This window comes from Barbus barbus (assembly GCF_936440315.1).
Source record: "Barbus barbus genome assembly, chromosome: 17".
NCBI lineage: Eukaryota > Metazoa > Chordata > Actinopteri > Cypriniformes > Cyprinidae > Barbus > Barbus barbus.
The window spans coordinates 13,276,075-13,299,461 of record NC_136745.1 but is presented as its reverse complement, the minus strand read 5'-3'; the positions used below and the strand labels follow the sequence as shown (position 1 = coordinate 13,299,461).

Here is a 23,387-nt window from a genome sequence, read left to right as displayed (position 1 = left end):
GGCGTCGATCAATTTGTCCAAAACTCCCACCCCCCCACATAGGCTCATTGAAAAAAAATGTGCTCTACCTGCGTTTTTGCAAAACTCGGATAATGTACCTATACATATCCCTTCAGCTTCCATCTGAAAGGGAAACACCCAAGATCTTTTATTCCTTTTCACACAAATTGTGATTATTGGGGCATATTATCGATTAATGAAGATTTATTGTCACACTGTGAAACGAATACTTTTTAAAGTTTGCATCAAATAACCAGCTCCATATGTATGGGTTTTCTGATGTAGTAAACTTGCTCGGTAGCTCACCTGGTACAGCATTACACTTGCGATGCTGAGTGCTCCGGTATAATTAAACATGTAGGGTGGAGTTTAGTGTAGGTGATTGTGCTGATTAAGCCGATTTTTGTAACCACACGTACTTTGTATGCTCAGATTGCACATGCGCACTGAAGTTATTTTTCAGTAATCAGTTTTTCCACATGGTGGCTAGGCTACACTGACCCGGGCCGTTGTTTCACAGTAGAAAGCGAAACTAAAGAGACGGACAACGACAACAAAAATAGTGGAGACTGTAACAACAGACTCTCACATTGACAAGCGCTTGTGAGCGAGAGGGTATGAGACAGCTCATCTTTGGTTTAAAAGTATTCGTTTTCAGTTAACAGACTTAATTTGGAAAAATAGAGCAGATACTGAACATGGGTGAAGCTTTCTAGAGCGCATGTGTCGACCGCCTGCGTTCGCGCACAACTTCAAATGGAGCATACTTTGAAAGGCTACGTGTTTGACTGTATTCATACGCGTACAAAAATGAAGTATACTTTGACTTGTAAACGCGATAAGTGTTGACCTTTTAGCTCCACTCACTGGACATTTAATTTCTGAACTGCTGCGAATAACAGCCAACGTAATAAAATATAGCAAATTTCAAGTTCATCTGTATCAGCTAAAACATGCTTTTAGGTCCACTCATAGGACATTACACTTTGAAAGTGTTCCAAAACATGCAAGAGGCAATGTAATATTTTGCAGAAATGTCGCTAGGATTGTTTTTTTCCAGTGCCTTATGGTATAAGAAGGCTGTAAATAATTTAATAAAGGCACATGAGAAGTTAAAGGAACACTTATTTTGAATAATATTTAACGGCAGAAGATTTTGAAAATGCCAAGTGTTGTCATCCAATGCTTATAATATCAAATTTTACAAATATTGGCCGATTAATTGGCCTTGCCATTATCACTACAAGGCTCGCAAAATTTCTAAATCCCTGGTAGCCCTTCGGGCAGGTAGTCTTCAGATTTTGGTAGCCCGAATATTAATTTAACTAGCCCAAATAAAATAAAGACCATAAATGTCAATCAAAAACATTTTCAATACACAAATATCAACGAATATCAAGGAAAGAGTTTTATTTGACTATTTACAAGGTATCTGCAGAATTCTTAATCTATTTAAGGCAATTTGAAAAATTATTTCCTAGACAGTTTTAAATAAGTTAAATGGCATAAGGCCTTAAAAACTCTTCAATTTAGTTGTATCAAATTTAAGGACCCGTGTGAGCGATGTTCCCTCTAATTGTTTTTCTTGCTGAGCAAAACTTTTCTCTATTGGGCGGACATTTCGGGCACCTGAGCAAAAGCATTCTTTATACCAGACCTGTACAGCATGCACACAAAAAAGTGTGTAACTTTTAACTTTAATGTGCTATTTATATTTGATGTAACTAAATGATGTTAATTTTAGGTTACCTGAGAAAACATTTTTACTGTACAATACACTGCAGTTCAAAAGTTTGGATTAATAAAGTTTTTTAAAGAAGTTTCTTATGCTCATCAAGGCTGTATCTATTTGATAAAAAATACTGAATATTATTTCACAAAATAATATTGTGAAATATTATTGCAATTTAAAATAAATGTTTTCTATTTTAATATACTTTAAAATGTAATTAATTCATGTGAAGCAAAGCAGTATTTTCAGTGTCACATGATCCTTTAGAAATCATTCTAATATGCTGATTTTTAATCAATGTTGGAAACAGTTGTACTGCTTTTTTTAAAAAATTTTATACTGTATTTTTTGGGACCTGTGATATTTAAAAAAAATTATTTTTAAAATAAAAAGTTAAAAAGAGCAGTGTTTAGTCAAAATAGAGATTTTGTTACAATATAAACTATTCAAAAGTTTGGGGTCAGAATTTTTTTTTTTCTTTTTTAAAGATACTTTAAAAAAGTTTAAAGAAAGTCAAATAAACTTTATTCAGCAAGGATGTGTTAAATGGATACAATTGATAGTAAAGACTTCTATTGTTAGAAAATATTTCTATTTTGAATAAATGCTATTCTTTTAAACTTTTTATTAATCAAAGAAAAAAGAAACACAGGTTCCAAAAAAATATTAAGCAGCACAACAGTTTCAACACTGATAATAAATCAGAATATTAGAATGATTTCTGAAGGATCATGGGACACTGCTGGCATAATGATTTTGACAATACAGCTTTTATCACTGGAATAAATGCTATTTTAAAGTATAGGTATTAAAATAGGAAACCAATATTAGAAATTGCAATAATATTTCACTATATCACTGTTTTTTCTGTATTTTTGAAATGAATACAGCTTTGATGAGCAAGAGACTCAAAGTCAAAGACTCAAAAACAAGGTCAATTATTTATCAGGTTTATAATATAGCCCTAACATACTATATTATCAAAACAAACTATTTTAACTGATAGAATAGAATAGAATACAAACTGAAACAAAACTTAAGCTGAGATCTGTAATTTAAATATAAAAAAAAGTGAACATATGAATTCTTCTATAGCTGTCTAAACATCTTTATGAAGTACAGTTTGTACAATACTCGTGTGTTGACTGTACATGTTTCAGAGTTTTGTTACCGTTCTTTGCCCATCCTCCGTTATTTCCAGCACTTAATCAAGCCACTCTTCTTTAATACATGAGGACATTTTATTTCACATGTCTTTGCGTTTGCGTTGTTTCTCGTGTTGAGCGCACCGCAACCATTGAAGTATTCAGTTTCTAGCGACTCGTTTGGTGCATATCGTTCTCTTTCTATGAAACCAGTAAACCGCATTCACCGGCTCTAACTCTGTCGTGATATCAGCTCTACAGCGGTTTGCCCGAGCATTGCTACTCTTTCCTTTTTACTGGCGGCATTTAATCAAATGGCTTCCCAACTAATTTTTGTGTGCGCCAGGCACATTATTTCTTCTGCGAGGCCGCGGTGGAAGAAGAGCGCGGTCGTGCGCGCGTGCTTGCGTGGGAGCCCTGTATTTAAGGTAGCCCGTCGGGCAGGGCAGTGATACATTTTGGTAGCCCGACTGGAAAACACAATAGCCCCGGGACGTCGGGCTAGCGATTTTGCGAGGCCTACGCTAGTTTTTTAGGGTTGTTCATTTCAGGTTTTATGTTTAATGGCAATTGTAGACGATAACTCTGTTAAAGTCATCTAACTGTTAAAGTTATCAGGTTGTATTAAGATTCTTTGTTTTGGCCTAAGTAAACTGCAATTTCTTCTACTCTTTCGTAAGCATCCAGGGTTGTAGTGGATGAATTCTGCTGATAAACTTTATTCCCACTTCCGTTAAATGTGGGTCGTGTCAGAACTTGTCATGTTTCCTGTATACAGCTTATAGAGTTGGACTTTTAACAGATTTTATTTATATGATTTAAAAAAAAAAAAAAAAAGAGAAATTTTTAGTCCACTCAAAAATAAAAATTGTCATTGTTTACTCACCCTCACATTGCTGCAAACGTATGACTTGCTTTTTTTTCTGTGTGAGATCATAGACATAACGTTTGTGCGGCTACATGTGAAAGTGGGCATGGATGGATGCTGTCAAGTTTCAAAAATGACAAACGCACCATAAAAGTGTGCTGTAATCTTCAGAAGTCACATGCTAGCTTTGTTTGAGAAACGGACTAAAATGTAAGCTATACGGACTACTTTTTTGGTACTTTTATGTCACAGTGCCCATCCCTGTTCACTTTAATTGTCCTGAAAACAAGTGTTGTATAAATAATATGCTGAAATATTCACATGTTGTGTTTTATTAAAGAAAGAAATGATAGTAAATGATAACAGATTTGGGTGTTAACCAGAGTGTTTTATTTAATCAAGAGCTGATAAAAAAGTGGTATGTAAATGTTGTGGTACTGCCACAGCACAAGAATGAACCTTAAATGACAACCCCTGGGTTTTCAAATTCTGTGAGGGGAAGTGAATCTCAGTATTGGCTCAAAGTTCTCTGTATGATGTTGTCAGTCTTTCAGGATGCAGTCTCTGAGTTGCACAAGAGTCAACATGCTACTTGGGTGCTTTGTGTGTATTTTATCTCAAGGAGACAACCTTCAAACTCAGAATCTCTCTGTGTGATTACACATTCTGGAACAAACAAGATTCTATTCAATGTAAAAGTTCCTCCTATAGCCTGTAAAACTGGAGAAGGTTTTTAGAGAGCTCAACAATGCATTCCTTGTTAAAGGATTTCATGCAATAAGCCGATGAACCCAGATTAAGTGTGATTTTGATGTTTTTAATGAGGTTAAATACTGGAATTTAAGAGATATGGGATTTTATTAATAAAATTGTGCCGCCTTGTCTGATGAATGTATTAATTTTTCAGTGGTGATGCTTTCAGATCTGGGTCAGTATTACAAAGGTCACGCTTCTTTAGTAGATGTGCAGCCAGATAAGTCTGACAAGAAAGTGTCTCCTAAGAAAGAATTATTTAAATTTAATGCACATCTTGATGTGTGGTTATGGGGCCACATCAATTATTGCTTTTATGAAATGGTTACAACATCTCCATTGGCTTATTTCAAGAATTTTTTTGGCTAAATGGCCTTGTGTGTTGAAATGCTTTCCACACCATTGACTTAATTCTGATCAAGTATTTAAACTAGTAATTGTGGCTTGGGCTGCTTCCTGTCTAGTTTGTTTGTGTAAGACAGACTTTTTTTTTTTTAACAGTATATTCGGCTGGACTTTAATCGAGGTGCTTAAAAATACTGTAGGATTCTAGAGATATTTAAAATTGTTTGTAATTTTCTGTCAGTCAGTCACTCCCTAGACCATTGTCTTTTGTCCTTTTCTGGTTCTTTTGTTATGGTATGAATTTTGTAAAGACTTTGGAAATTGATTTATACTGTAATGTGACTTGATGTACGTTGATGTCATTCCAGGTCACAAATAATACCAGGAAAGTATATTAAGAAAGTAATTGGGGTTTGTTTAGTGTTGTGTGTGTGTGTGTGTTTATGTGGTTTATGAGGACACAAATTTGTATAATGACATGGGTATGACAGAGGTATTACAATATGAAGGTGGTTTATGAGGACACTGCCTATGTCCCCGTAATTCAAAAGGCTTAAAAAACATACTAAATGGTGTTTTTTTGAAAATCTAAAAATGCACAAAGTCTCCTGTGAGGGCTAAGTTTAGGTGTAGGGTTGGTGTAGAGCAATAGCACACACAGTTTGTTCAGTATAAAAACCATTACGCCTATGGAGAGTCCCCATAAACCACAAAAACCAACGTGTGTGAGTGTGTGTTTGTAAAACAAGATGCACCAAAGTCTGTAATGTGACTTTATTATGAGTTAAGTGCAGTTTAGGTGTGCTAGTTAACACCACTTAAACTAGATAATGTAATGTTTGTACTTTACCAACAAATGTACATTATACTTTTTGGATATGGTACCATGGTTTTCTTGGCGGTACCTTGGACTGCCATGCAAGTTTAAGTATTGCATCAGTCACCATATCAAAGTACCATGTTTTTACAATCTGATATTGCTGTTCCATGGTACCGCCACTATACTTTTTTTTTTTTATATAGGGTTTATTGAATTTATCATTTAATAATTCATTAGGCCAGGTGCTCTTGCACTCTGAAAAGCGGTATTATCAGGTTGCTGAATGACATCAGTAAATCTCAATTGTTCAGCAATCTTATAGTCCGGCTCTGTAGGCGTAGAGTCGCTCTCAGCTCCTTAAACAGACCCGACACTCCTCAATTGATGGTTTTTTTTTTTTTTTTTAGCACCAGGCCATAAAAGACTGTTTGTAACAAGCGTGAACCACTATTTTTGTCTGATTGCCGGGCCGTGTTCATTTAAGCGTTGGGGTCGCACACAATCCCATTTTTCCAGAGACAAAACTGCTCTGCTTAGTAAGTCTGTCATACTGTGGCGCCTCATTAGCTCCTCACAGAGTGCTTCATACAGCTGGCAGCGTCTGTGTGCCCGGCCGTCTCCCAGAGCACTTCAATAGCCGCTGACGATAACAGCGGATCCTTTGTAGCTGCAAATGTGTGAGAAACTGGGCGAAAGGTGTTACTGCTGGACGCTTTCTATGAAAACATTTGACACACCCTGTTATGAAAACCATATTCATCTGTGACATATGAGACGCCCTTTCTTTAGGGTCAGGTAAGGGCATTGCCTATGACCAGTAGCTTGAGTGCTGCCCGTTCGTCAAGGCAGTTTCTGTTCGTAAACCCCACTGTGTGTCCTGGCCGAACATGGATTTAGGTTTCTTTTGTCGAAAGCTCGAGCTGCGATTGAATTTGTGATAATCTTTGACTGCATATGTAATGGAGAGCTGTGTCTGGAGTAGGAGAGGTTTAAACTGTCCATAGGTTTATTCTGCTGCGCTGTGTTTAAAATGACTGGTTTATTTGGCTTTTTATATATATATATATATATATATATATATATATATATATATATATATATATATATATCTATATCAAATCAAAAGTTTAGTTTCATGAGGTATATTACAAATTTCTTTGGCGTAAACCTGAGTAAGTTTTGTCTAGCATAAAAAGGAAATAAAAAAATAAATTAAAAAAATCACACTACTCTAAAACGCAACTTGTGCTCCGTAATGTTTTTCATCATAAGAACACATTACAACACAAAACATGCTGACCTTGGCCAAAGTTAGTGTCATTGTACAGGAAAAAAAGAGAAGTGTGAAATGTGCCCTTTCAAAATATTCAAGAATATCCATTTGAAACACAATGAGTGTAAAAAAATAAAAAACGTTTTAGGTGAACTACCCTTTTAAATAATTTTTACAATAGCAAAAAGGCCATAAAAAGCTGTTAATTGCTCAACTGTAAGTCAAGTAAGAATAACTGTAAATTATGCATATGTAATTTTATTGTTACTGTATGGATTTTGTGAGTAAAAAACAATGGATTAACACATAAATTAGCCTATGATTTAAAAAAAGAAAAGAAAAAGATGTTTCTAGAACACATCAAATATGATTGTTTTATTTTTTGTTTTCAGTAATGGAAGCTAAGGTGCTTCATAATATATTCTATTTTGAAGTTTATTGCACAAATGTTGTGTTATTGTTACCTGTAGTATTGTCACCATATTTTATTTTACAGGGAATTTGACACAATTTACAATATTTTCTTCAAATTCTACACACAAAAATATAAAAATAGTGTAAAATTCCCTGCAAAAAAGTTAGTAATTTAGTTTCATTTATGCTAAATTTAGGTTTAAATTCATATTGATGGTGAACAGATTGCTGTTTGGCTGAGTTTGTTTTAAGTCCTCTGGTTATGAGTGTATTGAATGAATAGCTTGGGAATAGGCTAATTTTTTTCTGTGAAATATTTGCATCTTGATTGCAAATTCACTGAAATTTCTTATCTGGAATTCTTGTTTGTCATAACACATTTTTTTGTTTTTTAATCTTTTTGTTGTCTGTGTACAGTGATGATGAAAGTCGGTTTAATGATAAGAGCATGACAAAACCTACTATCCTTGGTCAAAGTCTCAAAAGTGTTTTCACATTGTAAAGATGTGTATGTTCAGTTTGATTTTGCTCTAATTGGTACTTCTGTGATACGATGGTTTCCAGTCAAGGCTCGGTTCCTGTACAACCCCTAGCATGATGGTTTTGCTCCAAACGCAAACTAACAATGTCAGTTTGATCCTTCAAAAGTTGGAAGCAAATGTTGGACACTGTGGCAATGATCTAACTATTGGTCATGTTATTTTAAAACCCAATGAGATTCGCATGGCTGCAGTCTGCAGGCTGTCATAGGCACCGTTTCCTGTATTGTAAAGAGATCTGTTTTCTTTTGTCACTATAGTACCACAACAAAGTAAAGTGGCGCCCTCAGCAATGGTAGATTAAATTGCAGTTGATTTGTTCAGGAAGTTTAGTTCATAAACTAAGTTTACAAAGAGAAATACTGAAGTCAATATAAAATGTTATTCACAGCCATTTTTATGCCATAATGTGATGTATTTCTGTGTGAAACAGGATATTCATTGAAAATATTTGGGCCAAGCCTTGGTGCATTGGGAATGGTTTGAATATTGACAATGTTATTTAAACTCTAACATGTTCAACTGTTGGTTCTGCTGTGATTCTGATAATACACACTTAATCATATCTTTAGATGACCTACATTCATGTCTTTGGTTTAAGTGCACTAATTTCACAGGCTAGCGAACAGACAGAAACTCCCAGACTGGGAGTCTCTCTGTCTGGACTCAAGCAGGCCAGCAAGAAACTTATGTGTGGGCATCTTAGAGAAGTGTCAGCAAATCCTAATTCATATCAGTGATATTTTATGTATATCATAAAAGCTCCATGCTATTTGCAATTTGGCTTAATCTTGAAAAAGGAAAATATTATTTACTGAAAACATTCTGAAAAGGCAAAGGGGAAAATAGTCTATTTCCTTGCAATCATTTTGTGTATAAATATGTGTAAATAAATAAATTCCTGTGTGTGTTTCTTGCAGCTGTGTGAAGTGGAGCACATGATGCAGATTTAACACCACCCTGTGTCTCGCAGAAGAAGCCCGGCTGCCAGACCCTCAGCAGTAGACACATGGCGGCAGTAGGGGTAAGTGAATCACTTCCTTTTGGTGCTGCACAATGTTTAATCTGACTTAGAAGGAATAGTTTAAAAAAGAAAATTTGCTGAAAATTGACTTACCTTCAGGCCATCCAAAATGTAGATGAGTTGAACTGATTGAGCAGATTTGAAGAAATGTACCATTACATCACTTGCTGATCAATGGATCCTCTGCAGTGAATGGGTGCCATCAGAATGAGAGTTCAAACAGCTGATAAAGATCAAAGTAATCCACAAGTACATCACATGACTCCAGTCCATCAATTAAAGTCTTGTGAAGTGAAAAGCTGTGTGTTTGTAATAAACATCCATTATTAAAGGGGTCATTGGATGCGACATGCACTTTTACAAGTTGTTTGAACTGAAATGTGAGTTGGCAGTGTGTGTACACAACCACTCTATAATGATAAAGAGTTTCTCATATCAAGTCATTCTCAGATGCCTGTCCTCTCCCACGATTGTTGATTGATAAGGCCGTCTTACCTTAGACCCGCCGTGAGTGAGCTTTCATCAGTCTGCCATTGTTTCGACACTGGAGCAGATGTAGACAAGAATGGCTCTTAAGCGATTTAAGTGTTTTGTTGTTGGATGTAATAATGAACATAGCAGTCGTCATTTACTCTTGACATCTGAGCGGCTGAAGACGCAGTGGATTACCTTTGTTTTTGAAGGGAACGCGCCCCGATCTAACTCAAAAGCGTTTGTTCGCCCACATCGTTTGTGATCCAGCCTCACCTACAGAAGTGAGTATAATTTTTTTTATAAATCTTTACAAATAGTCTTTCCTAATAATGGGCTATAGTTAGCAAGTTCTGCGGCTAAAGTAAACAGTCCCATGCAGTGTTAATTTTGGCCGTTATTTTTGATTTAGTCTTAGTCTTTATCTTGAGACGAAAATGCTTAATGGTCTTAGTCACATTTTAGTCATTTGAGTCTTTCATAGTTTTAGTCGATGAAAAGTCATTGCATTTTTGGCTACTTTTAGTCATTACTTTTCGTCAAACTGCAGTTACCAACATTTATTTTGGTAGCTATTTTATATGTAGTATTCAAACAAAAATAGTCATTAATTCTTCTCTCTTTAGACCAAATCAGTTAAGCTTAGTTATGAGAAATTTGAATCAAGTATTGAATTTGGAAAAACTGGAATAAATTTTCATTTTTTGGTAGAGATACAAATTAAACTCCTATTTCAGATACAGTAGGTTTACTTAAGTATACATTTATTTAACATCTTTTGTTGGTTAACATTGATGACACATAATTAGGAATGCTGTCCATTTAAGACAGAAGGTATGCATGTAATACTGACACGCATTCAGTTTTCACCCACTTGTTACGCTTTTAAGCCATAACCGATTGTATTTACGTGAGATAGTCTGACTCTACACGATACATTTGGACTGCTGTGTGTATTTGAGCACTGAGAACTGATCGCGCGCTGTATGAGAACTGAAGAAGTGGAGCGTGCGCGAGAGAGAGCTCTTCTATCAGCGCGATTACACCTATCCTGCCTTCACTAACTTTAAGTTAATCGACAACAAATTGTGACTCCCGGGAGAAACAGGACTCTTGTCTCCCAGTCCCTAACTCTTCGGGTGCTGAGGCTATTGTTTCAGATCACTAGTTCGCATTTTGGTAGCCTATCCGTCCACTGCTGCTGCCATACTGAGACTAGATATGCAAACGCCTTTAAACAATGACAGAGACACACATTTTGAAAGACAGTTAATTTAGCCTATAGGATGTATTTTGAATATCCGGTAGTCCTCAAATAACATTTTATTCCTGTCTCATCTTGTTCACGAAGACGCGGCATACATTTTGTCATAGTTTTTATCATCAGATATTAGTTTTAGCTCGTCAACGTCTCGTCTTAGTCACAGAAAAAAAGTTTGTTGACTAATATATTTTGTCATTGTCTTCGTTGACTAAATTAACACTGGTCCCATGAGAACGGCTCCTCACCCCACAGAAGAGAGGAGAGGGGTGCACTAAACTGTACTTGATCTGTTTCACTCCTTATTTGATACTTTCATTAGAAAAAGTTATGGATAGAAGTAATGTTATGGATATATTTTTATTTTAGCCAGAAGCAATTGTTTGAAGTTAAAAACATCTTGAGGGATTTGTTTAGTAAATGGATGCAGGTTTCCGCTTCACAAGATGGCAGTTGATGGACTGGAGTCGTGTAGATTAGTTTTTTTTTCTCTTTCTGACGGTACCCATTCACTAAAGAGGATACATTTTCAACAGATTGTCATTTTTGAGTGAATATTCCTTTAACAATCATAAATGTTTCACCCCAAAATTTCCATTATTTTGTGCTGTTTCCCATATTTTATGTCATCTTGAATAGAGATGTTGTGCAGAATGTCTAAGCTTCTTTTTATTTACAACAAAAGTAAATGGTGATTTATTCTACTTCAAAAGTTCCAGTAATAGTAATCCACATGATTCATTATGTGGTGTATTCAAAGATCATATTCTTTTATATATGTTTTTATTCACTGCCAAACTTCAAACGGTCAAACCATGTAACAGTTTGTCTATAATAAGCAAGTTATTAACTACAAATTCTATTGTGTCATCTATTGTGATATGCATGATCCTTGTGTAATGTTTTCTTAATACTTGGATTGAACTCCCACCCCCCCGAATAATGCATTTAGGCTCATGGGTAAATTAATGGCTTTGAAGCTCCAACTTTTATTGAAGCCCTCTAATGTGAGAGTGTAATATTCACTGCAGCCCGTAGCAGTTCTCTGTCCTCATTTAACACTGCACTATAATGATTATTGCAACTTGGCTGGTGGATGAATTCATGACTGATGTTTGAAAATCTTTTATGAGGAAGTGTCATAACATAAAACACCTGTGGTTATGCCTTACTGAACACATTTAGCCTCATTATCTATGTTTCCATCCAAAGATTCAAATTTAACTTATGCACAAAATTAGAATATCGCATAAAACATTTGCGAATAAAGCATCTGTTTCTATCCAACGATTCAAAGACAACAAAATTGTCACTTCCTGATAAACTGGCACGAAATATCACTAACAAAAGTAGGAGAAACCACTTAATACAAATATTTTCATACAGCATTTCAACATGAAAAATGGGTGGGTTCAAACAAAAGGTGCTATCTTCTAAGTTATGTATCAGATCCAGATGAAAATACCTGTAAATAAAAGCTGAAATGTTAATCTCTCATCTCATATTCATCTTTTGATGTCAAACCCAAATGTTTTCAGTCTACAGCAAAAATAAAGGAATCGGCCTTACTGTTCCAATACTTTTGGAGGGCACTGTATATGATGAATTACTTGTGCCTCAGAGTGAGCAGACACAATAAATGCTGTCATTGCTTTCGGAGGTGGATGCCTGCTGTTTGGGAACACAGTCGTGTAAGACAATTATACAGAAATACTTTGATGGACTTTGCTCAGGCATTTCAGAACAACCAAAACAACATTTCAGATGCTGTACAACGAGATTGGTCTGCTGGTTAGTCAAGTTATTCCCGTCACATGACTTTCTTAATGCGCATATATTCTGCGATATTCCAAAATGTGCATAATAGGTGGATGTAAACATAGCTTGTGGTGCAGGCAGTGCTTGTCTTTCACCTTCTACACGCTTTACTGCAATTACTTCAGTTCCAATCAGCACCAACGTGCAGATACAATTCAGTTTTTGTTATAAGTGCACTTTATTCCACAGAAAAAAGTCTTCATCATTTTTAAAATGCTACTTAGACATAATTATAATTTTAAATAAAAACATGTATATGATATTTTATCAAATGCCTTTTTTTTTTGTTAATAATATTATTTTTAAGAAATCCTTTAAACCTGGAATAACATACACTGAGAAACAATGTACAATGAGACGGGGTATGTTGGGTAAATAGGGAATGCTGACTTTAATGTTGACGTTTGTGTAATATCTAGGCATTTCATCTTAATAAGAATATCAAAATTGATTCATATTAAAACAGAGGTTTCATACAATCTCTGACCATTCACTACATTACATTTTAATGGATGATATTATTGTGCAAATTACCACTTGGTTTGAACACAAACTTTTCTTAAAAGATGAATCACAAATATTGAAGTGACGGATCTAATTATTTTCTTTTCAGTGGGCCGCTGGAGTGGTGAATAATCTGTTTAATCTGTATTGAATTTGAGCAGCATGTGTCCTGACACGGATTGTACTTCAGTGGATAACATGTCTGGTCAATACAGTTGTCTGGCTGCTTCACATGGGACGTCCCTAAACAAATAGTTAATAGGGTTGACCTTAGTGACCTGTGAGATCACCCTTCTGACCCCCGTTCCTTCAGCTTAAGGTTTGGATTGTGGTTTTGTGTGTTGTGAAATACTTTAACCTCTTTTTCCTCCCTTTCTTTCTCATCCAGAACCCCGAGATGTTAACCAGGAAGATTAAACTGTGGGACATCAACGCCCACATAACCTGTCGTCTGTGCGAGGGGTACCTGATCGACGCCACCACGGTCACTGAATGCTTACACACCTGTAAGTGTCATTGCTAAACCAGTATCTAGTCTTTATTTCAGTTACGAATGACATTTTGAATCTGTATTGTCTACAGATATTATTGTGTGCAGAAGTGTTGCTTTACCCAAAAATTAATGTTTACTTCATCGTTCATTTACTTTTAAGACTCTTTGGCCTGGTTTTACAGACAGAGCTTAGACTAAAGCCCTATTCGGACGGTAATTGTTTCTCATATGGACGTCTGTAAAAATTAATTTGCGTATCACCTCAGTGATAAAACTCATGGATTCGGATGGCGATTTATTCGCAGTGGAGAAGTGAGTTCTGTGATCCTGCGAACACGCTGCTCACGTGGCCAGTCACATGATTGTGTGCTGTAAATAAAATAAATTTTATTCAAAAATACAAATTTATTCTTCTTATTGTGGAAAATGTATTTAAAAATACTTATGTAAAATATATTCTTATTATTCCAAGCATATTTTATAATGTATAATCCTATTTATTATTTAAATCTCCTGTTTAAAAATAGGAAAATACACACTATAGTTGTATATAATTATACGCGATATATATCCGTTTATAATACACATTTTAAAATTGTATTGCATACCTGCTGCTGCCATAATAAAGACCCATTTCGAATGTTTACGTGCTTTTCTTCTCTTTCTGCTCTCACTCGCTGTGGTGGAGAAGTTATGAAGTATTGTTCTTTTAAATACTTTCCAGCATTTCAGAAATAAATATTTATTAAAATTACACCGAAGTACAACAGTTACCGTACTGTGTTCGGGAGTGCTCAAAAAGGGTTTAAACGCTGAATTTTGAATCGATTTCTTCTGGTAAACTCAGAGATGTGGATTCGGACGGCAATTAAATTACCACACAACCTTGGTGTTTGTCAAAAAACAGTAGGTAATTTGGCCGGAGATTTTCACGGGGGTGGTGAGAGAAAAACACAGATGTCCTGGATTCGGACCGCAATTAAATCACCATCTACCCCCTGTATATGGTGAATATCACTTACGTCCCCCTGAGAAACAATTACCATCCAAATCGGGCTTTAGCCTGCATCGTTCAATTAGGACATTTTAAGAATTTTTTTTTTATAAACGTGCCTTAGAAAAAAACATTGGCATTGATGTATTTTAAGATCAGTAGGTGCAAGTTTCTTTCAGCTGAAGCAGCTCAGACTTACATTTTAGTCTGGGACTAGGTTTAAGCCTTGTCTGTGAAACCGGGGGTTTATTTTTTAGGACCATAAATGGTGAATTTTAAAGAATATCCTGGCCACTCTTGTCATTATAAAGAACACAAAGTAACATAAAATTACAAAAAACCTTAAAAGTATCATAAAAGTGGTCTTTTGAAAAGTCTTTTGAAACCAAATGATGAATTTATGACATACGGACCCAAATTTACATTTAATGAAGCCTTGTTTTAACCTGGCTCTCAGTGGCGTGTTCAGGTGAGAAGTAGAGATGTTAACAAATAGTTTGTTGGAGTCAGATCTTTTCCAGAGAATAATCTGGTTTACAAAACCAGGTCCCAATGATTCGTTGTTGAATCAGACTGTTTCAAGTTCAACTCACTGGCTCGATGATGCTGTTGCAGTGATTAACAGAACTATGAATGGGAAGATTATCAATTAGGACAGTTTTTGTGAACCAGATTGACTGATTTATTAAAAGGATCTGACTCAGAATCTCCTTTTGTAAAAGTCATGTGTTTTAAGCAGCTAAAAAGATTTAGATTAATTTTTTTCAGATTTAAAAAGATTTAAAGATTTTCAGATTAAGTATAGAATGTTTAGCTAGTGTTTGAATTGAACACTAGAGGGAGTCATTGTGCCGCAGATCAAGAGCCTTTGAGATTATGCTTTAGTAGTTTGAGTCATAAAACTAGAAGGGCTATTAGTTTAATTTTTTTGCCTCTGGGTTTATGCGGAGTCATTTTAACAAATTCACATCAATGTGACATTCTTGACTTTTGGAAATCAATAGAATTATCATTGTGACATATAATGTAATGCGCACAGAATGAATCAACTTTTTAAAGGTGTAGCCTATAAATTGTGTGTGTTTGTGTGAATATATAGTCTGCAGGAGCTGTTTGGTGAAGTACCTAGAAGAGAACAACACATGTCCCACATGTCGGATTGTCATTCACCAGAGCCATCCACTGCAGTACATCGGGTAAGAGTTTACCGCAGTAGACAAACATGTCTCAATCAGTGTAAACCCCAGAGCTGCCCATTAGGGGTCCATCAAGGCACACCGGTGAATAGCGTAGTCTTTGACTGCTGGCTTCTGTGCATGTTAGTTGCGTGTCATGTAGCCACGTGTATTTGAAGGTGACGTGGCTACCTCCAGCAGTCTTTGTCGGAGGGTGAAATTATTGATGTCCAGGGTGAAGCGTTCCTCTCCAGCACACACATCCCAGAGATAACATCTGTTGATGTGACCTGAAGGTTTTACACACTTCTGGAACTGAATCGCTCAGCATGATGTCATTTTAAGGGCAGCAGCTGTGCTAAACCATCGGCTGCAGGTTTACTACAAATCCACACCATGAATCAGGGTAGAGCTGTCACATGGAAAGTCATGATTACAACCGCAGGGTGTTTATTTATCACAACAGTGCAGAATTTTGCACCATTTCTTCTGGTTTGAGATGAAGTGGCTGTGAAAGGAAGAGACCTCTGGGAGCGATATGCATAAGCAATTGAAGCATGTGATGTAATTTTAAAGAGGGCACATCACAGAAAAGGCACTTTGTGGACACATTCACAACATTATTTTTTAATGTTGAAAAAAAAAACACCAAGGCTGCATTTATTTGGCTAAAAATGCAGTAAAAACTTGTAAAACTCTCACTGACCCTAAGGCTTTACGATATATATTGCATGCGATTGTCATGTGCATCTCGTCAGTAAAGCCGGTTCTGTGATTAGTAATAAATCTCCATCACCTGTTTTCAAATGGAGCGGCATTTAATACACACAGCCGTAGTTCACTGACAAGCTACGCAATATCACGTTCAATATCGCAGGCGATTCATCTGCGATTCTGAGCGTGAATTGCGTAGCTTGTCGGTAAACTACGGCTCTGTGTATTAAATGCCGCTCCATTTGAATACAGGTGACGGAGATTTATTACTAATCACAGAACCGGCTTTACTGGCGAGATGAGCATGACAGTTGCATGCAATATATCATTCAGCCCTAACTAGGGCTGCTCGATTTTGGCAAAAATCATAATCATGATTATTTTGGTCAATATTGTAATCGCGATTATTTAACACGATTATGAGGGGGCCATATGACCAAACAAACAAACAAAAAGTCCTCAATTATTGAAAATAATTAAACTGTCAGTAATAAAAAGCACAGGACAAATACAATAGAATAAAAAGATACAAATGAAACAAACTGTTTTTTTATGCAAGTCTCAAGCAGTTAACAGCCTACTACAGAAATGAACAATCAAATGTAAAATAAAACCGCATAGTCTTCACTATAAGAATAAACTTTATTTGTTTCTTATTAAAGCTACAAAAGTCCTTCACTCGAGAGCAGTGTGTTTTTTTTTTTTTTGTTGTTGTTGTTTGATTAATATTAAGCACACAGGAATATAGCCCGCTGTCACTTTAAGAGCCGCACAGATCCAATTTATTGTTACACGCGTATTTTCATTCTCAACTCTTTACGTTCATTTATTACACGAGCGACAAAGGTTTACATGAATGATCACTAAGCGCCGCATTTTTGCGTGTATTTGACCATTTAGGCGCGCACCTTGAGCTAAAAGATGATATGGCCTTGTTCTGTTCCGTCTCTGAGCATATATATCTTCCTGAGGAGCAGCGCAAGTTCTCTTTCACGATTTTAAAAACAGGAATAATGCTAATATACTTCTATAAATCAAGCACGTCCCATTTTGCAAAAGTCTCGTTACATGATTATTCTCCATATAGTGGACTTCAAAGAACCCAACGGGTTGAAGGTCCAAACTGCAGTTTCAATGCAGCTTCAAAGGGCTATACACGCTCCCAGCTGAGAACTAAGCGCCTTATCTAGCGAAACGATCAATCAAATAAAAAAAATGACATTTTTAAATACTGTTTAATCACAAATGCTCAACTTGCACTAGCTAGTATTACGTTATCTCGTTGGAAAGGTCACGTGTGGTTAGTTCTTCGTCTGTGTACTTTGGTTCAAAAAAGTAGGGTTGGGTGAAAAACTCCATCTCAGTTTCTCATCCAACTTCAAAATCATCCGCTATTGATGATTTACCTTTTTTTGTAAAGGCCGTTTTACTTTCTTTGCATTTTTGCTTAGTAAACTCTGAGTCGGTACGTCCGCCTACGTCACGCTTGACCTTTCCAACGTGACTACGTAATGCGTAAAGTCGAGGTAGTGCAAGACGAGCATTTGTGGCCAAAAAGTTATACATTTTTCTTTTTTTACTAAAAGGACAGATTGTTTTTTCTCAAGATAAGATACTTATTCCTCAGCTGGGATCATGTAGAGCCCTTTGAAGCTGCATTGAAACAGCAATTTGGACCTTCAGCCCGTCCACTATATGGAGAAAAATCCTGGAATGTTTTCCTCAATCTTAATTAATTCTCAGGATTTAATTTATATTTTTATTCTGGAAGTAAACTAATCCCTTAAGTCTCATGTGACTTGTAGCCCATGTCTGTTTAGCCCATGCAAGCTTTGAGGTCATCTGTATGCATGTGTACCCTTAAGAGTTGACCAAACAAGCCTGTTTCAACAGGAAAAGGCCTTCACCTTTTTATGCCGTAAGCAGAAACTGCTGCTGAGAGACACGCACAGATGTGCTCAGTGTGTAGGTGTGTGTAAACTGTCGGGGTGTGGCGTCCATCTGCCCCCTGAGCATCGGTGCCTCTGTGTCTGATACATCCGCTGGTGCGCTGGGCTGGATGCCAGCTCTTTCATAATTGTCATTTAGCTGCATAGAAGCTTGCAGTTGCTCGCTGATGAGAAACAATTTCCAAACACATTAAATATTCACCACGGTCCCAGTGCTTCCTTCTGAATGGGGCGGAAAAGAGTTGCCCCAGCCTTGCTGGTAGATGAAAGCCATGTGGGATATGAGGAAGAGACAATATAAGAGTTCGGGGTCAGTTACATTACGTCGTACGCCATCAAACCAGCTCGCCTCCCTCTCCGCATGATTAATCTGACCTTAGTTTAACACCCTGGTGTTTACGAGCCACACTGTTTGATCATGAATGAAAACTGGATTTGTCTGTATTAACAGTGGCAGCTCATTGATCCCCAGCTCTCTCTCGCACTTGCGCAAACATACACCCACACACACACAAAACGGAGGTTTGTTGATCAGCTAGCTAAATGCCAGTCACCCCCTCACCACCAGCCCTTCCGGCCCCCTCTGTGGAAGCTTGGTGGCGGCTAATTGGACCTCTACCTTCCCCGCCAGGCTGCTGGGATTTAGGAACAGGTGGTGGCTCTGGCTGTGCACCAGGGACACAGGTGTTCCACTGCCTCATAATCCTGATCTCTCTCTGTCTCTCTTTCTCTCTCATCGTGCCCTCAGGGAGCAGATCAGCTAACAGTGAGCTGGACTCTGACACAGAATGTGGCCTGTATTCTCAAAGTGGCACGAGGGCATATCTAAGATCAGTTTCCAACTGGTCTGAGTCATTATGTGCTATTAAGAGGAACCGACCTGCCACAAGGGCTCATTCACTAAACTAGACCCAAAAAACTTGAGGACATTTTTTTTGCATATTTTTTGTTGCGTTGTGACATTATTTTCATCACATCATTAATTAATTTTACTGTTTTAATTATACTTGCTTCTCATCAATGAATCCTGAAAAACAAAAATATTAGTTGGAGCAGCATAATTGTTTTTAACATTGATGATAATAATAAGAAATGTTTCTTGAGCATCAAATCAGCATATTAGAATGATTTCTGAAGGTTCATGTGACCCTCGAGACTGGAGTAATGACGGCTGAGATTTAGGATTTGACAAAACAGGAGTAAATGTTCTTAATTTTCATGAAAATGTCACACTGCAGGCAAATTTCTTTAAAGGGATAGTTCACCCAAAAATGAAAATTCTGTCATTTAATTACTCACTCTCATCTCGTCGTTCCAAACCAGTAAGACCTTCGTTCATCTTCGGAACAGAAATTAAGATATTTTTGATGAAATCCGAGAGCTTTCTGATCCTGCATCAGAACTGCAATGTTCAAAGCCCAGAAACGTATTAAGGACGTCAGTAATAAGTCAAGATGGCACCACTGATGGCAGCCTTTGTGGCGTCGTCCACAGTTGTTTTTGTTTTTGTTAGTTTGTCCTGTCTTTAGTCATATCCCTGCAATCAGTTTCACCAGAGACAAACAGCTGGACATTCGGAAGTATACAACACCTGATATTTCACCGGCTTTTACATCAGTGAGAGGTGGTGTACAGATGTAACAGTGTTAAATATGTGTTGTTCTGATCTAGAAACGCTCTTCATTAACTGCAAGCCGTTCTACTCGCCGCGGGAGTTCTGTTCGTTCATTCTCGTGAGTGTCTACATTCCTCCGCAAGCGCACGTGAGCTCAGCTTTACACGGAACAACAACACCCAGACTCTGTTTTAATCATTCTTGGGGACTTTAATAAAGCAAATCTCTCCCGTGAAGTGCCAAAATACAGACAGCATGTTACATGTCCCACCAGAGACCGTAATATATTGGATCACTGTTACACAACAATAAAGAATGCATATCACTCTGTTTCACGGGCAGCTTTGGGCTCTCTGATCACTGCCTGGTTCATTTTATACCGACCTACAGTCAGAAACTGAAATCTGCTAAACCTGTGGTAAAGACCGTAAAGAGATGGACCAACGAGACAGCAGGTTTTACAAGCCTGTCTCGACCTCACTGATTGGAGTGTTTTTGAGGCTGCATGGTTCACTGCAAAACTCAGACAGCTCTCTCAGGCCAAAGAAGATGCTTACAGGTCTTGTATAAACAGGCCAAATACACACTGGAAAAGGAGATCAGAGTAGCAAAGAGGAATTATTCCGATAAGCTAAGGATCCAATTCTCTTCCAGTGACCCAGCATCAGTGTGGAAAGGTCTGAAAGAGATAACCAACTACAAGACACCATCCCCCAGCACTGTGGAGAATCAAACAGGCAGACAATCTGAATGAGTTCTATTGCAGATTTGAAAAAACACCCCACACCCGCTCTGGACACCTCTCCAAACAACCATTAACATCTCCAGCAACCCCCCTCTCCCCCACACCTGCAATTCAGACCAGCAAAGATGAGGTGCGCCAGGTCTTCCGGAAACAGAAAAGGGAAAAAAGCACCAGGCCCAGATGGTGTCACACCAGCCTGTCTGAAATCCTGTGCTGACCAGCTGGCCCCCATCTTCACAAAGATCTTCAACAGATCACTGGAACTGTGCGAAGTCCCTTCATGCTTCAAACTCTCCACCATCATCCCCATCCCAAAGAAATCCAAAATTACAGGACTAAATGACTACAGGCCTGTGGCTCTAACATCTGTGGTCATGAAGTCATTTGAAAAACTGGTGCTGGCCCACCTGAAGGACATCACTGGACCCTTGCTGGATCCTCTTCAGTTTGCCTACAGAGCAAACAGGTCTGTGGACGATGCAGTCAACATGGGACTGCATTATGTAACTCCATTGTAAAAAAGGCCCGGCAGAGGTTGTATTTTCTTCGCCAGCTGAGGAAGTTCAACCTGCCACAGGAGCTCCTGAAACAGTTCTTCTCTGCCATCATTGAATCCATCCTCTGCACTTCAATAACTGTCTGGTTCAGCTTAGCTACCAAATCTGACCTCAGAAGACTACAGAAGGTAATCCGGACTGCTGAGCGAATCATTGGTACTACCCTCCCCACTCTCCAAGAACTGTACTTATCCAGAGTGAGCAAAATCACTTTGGACCCCTCACATCCAGCACACTCCCTCTTTGAACTGTTACCGTCTGGTCGACGCTACAGAGCTCTGTGCACCAGACCATCCAGACACAGAAACAGTTTCTTCCCTCAGGCAATCCATCTCATGAACACTTGACAATAATTATGGTACACACACTATTTATACACTTATTTATCTAACACGCATACGTCTACATTTCAATTGCACACAATATACCAGTACATACAAAACTGTCTACTGTTATATACCTGTACATACATTTGTCAATTTGTATATTGTTATTCCTTATTTACTTGTTCTTTTTAATTCTTCTTTTTATTATCTGTTTTTTGTTCTGTCACTGTCATTTTGTTGCGCTGCGGTAGCTTCTGTCATGAAAACAAATTCCTCGTATGTGTAAACATGCCTGGCAATAAAGCTCATTCTGATTCTGATTCTGATTCTAAAATTGTCCATGTGACATCAGTGGTTCAACCGTAATTTTATGAAGCTACGAGAGTACTTTTTGTGTGCAAAGAAAACAAAAATAACAACTTTATACATTTCTTCCATGTCGGTCATTGACGCACGCAGAGAATGACCCAGAATAATTGTTGAATAAAGTCATTTTTGTTTTTTTGTGCACAAAAAGTATTCTCGTAGCTTCATAAAATTAAGGTTGAACCACTGTCACATGGACAATTTTACCGATGTCCTTACTATGTTTCTGGGCCTTGAATGTATCAGTTCCCTTTGCAGGGTCAGAAAGCTCTCGGATTTCATCAACAATATCTTAATGTGTGTTCTTAAGATGAAAGAAGGTCTTACGGGTTTGGAACGACACAAGGGTGAGTAATTAATGACAGAATTTTCACTTTAGGGTGAACTATCACTTAAAGGTTTTATGTAAATCTTCTTCACATGTTTCATCAGGTTTAAATGAGTTAAATGCCTGTAAAGTTTCAAATTTTTTCAGAGTTCATTTACAGTGTTCCAGAAAGTATAAGCTACACAACAAGAGCTGTGAATCTCAAAGTGGGTGCTTGTTTTGGTTGTTGGCTGCTTGGAACCAGCACTCGTGGGTTTTGTGGCATGGTAACATGTTCTCGGAGGCGGGCAGCCGTACCAGAGGCGCCACAGAGATGAACATGTAAACACACGCTTAATAGGTTTTACCTCCAAGCCCTGGGAACCTCCAGTCACAGGAGAATTAGAGACACGAGGAAGAACTACACTATATGCTAATTAACAATCATAGTTATGAGGGAACGTGCCTGCTGAATGCAAATGCAAATTGCAATTTTCTTGGTGTTCATTTTTGTGCATTTCTTTCTTGTCCTTCAGCTGTGTTTCTTGGTGTAATAATGCATATTCTTTGAATAAATTATATTCATTTCCATTTCTCCCTTTTCCCTCAGCCATGACCGAACAATGCAAGATATCGTCTATAAGTTAGTGCCAGGACTGCAAGAAGGTTTGTCTGTTTTTTTTTTTGTTTTTTTTTTTGGATGTTTAAGAAATACGATCCATGCGAAATGGTAATGAAAATACCCTCATTATCTGATTATATATTTCTTATGTAAAGCATATTTTATGAAGCAGCTAATGATGTGTAAGATTTTAACAGTAAGGCTTTAATTTTTCCTCTTTGCTTTCTTGTGTGCAGCGGAGATGAAAAAACAGAGAGAATTTTATCAGAAGTTAGGCATGGAGGTGCCTGGAGACATCAAAGGAGAGCTGTGTAACATGAAAACCCACCTGGAGTCACAGCACAATGGTACGTCCCAGCTCTCTTTAACTGCTGTAGGTGGTACAGTCCATCTACGATCACAGAGGCAGTGGTACAGTGTGCCTTTAAAGGTCTTTAAATCTTTCAAAAACATGTCTGTGTCACATGTCACCACTCCTTCCCCAAAATATATGAAAGATTTATTTATTTATTTTATTGTTTTGCATAAAGACAATAAAGCATTTTGAAGGGCCATTA

The 23,387-nt window shown here is 37.4% G+C and overlaps 1 protein-coding gene across 1 annotated transcript in view; it reads left to right on the top strand.

The window, feature by feature from the left end:
* The window catches only part of LOC306883648 (polycomb group RING finger protein 3-like), a 38,324-nt gene that overhangs the window by 3,357 nt on the left and 11,580 nt on the right, over positions 1-23,387 (top strand). Inside the window, exons 2-6 of the mRNA XM_079439010.1 lie at positions 8,810-8,913; positions 13,356-13,473; positions 15,554-15,650; positions 22,819-22,874; positions 23,067-23,177. Of these exons, the coding sequence (XP_079295136.1) occupies positions 8,899-8,913; positions 13,356-13,473; positions 15,554-15,650; positions 22,819-22,874; positions 23,067-23,177 (397 nt within the window). The 5' untranslated portion in view covers positions 8,810-8,898. The remainder of the gene's footprint in view (positions 1-8,809; positions 8,914-13,355; positions 13,474-15,553; positions 15,651-22,818; positions 22,875-23,066; positions 23,178-23,387) is intronic.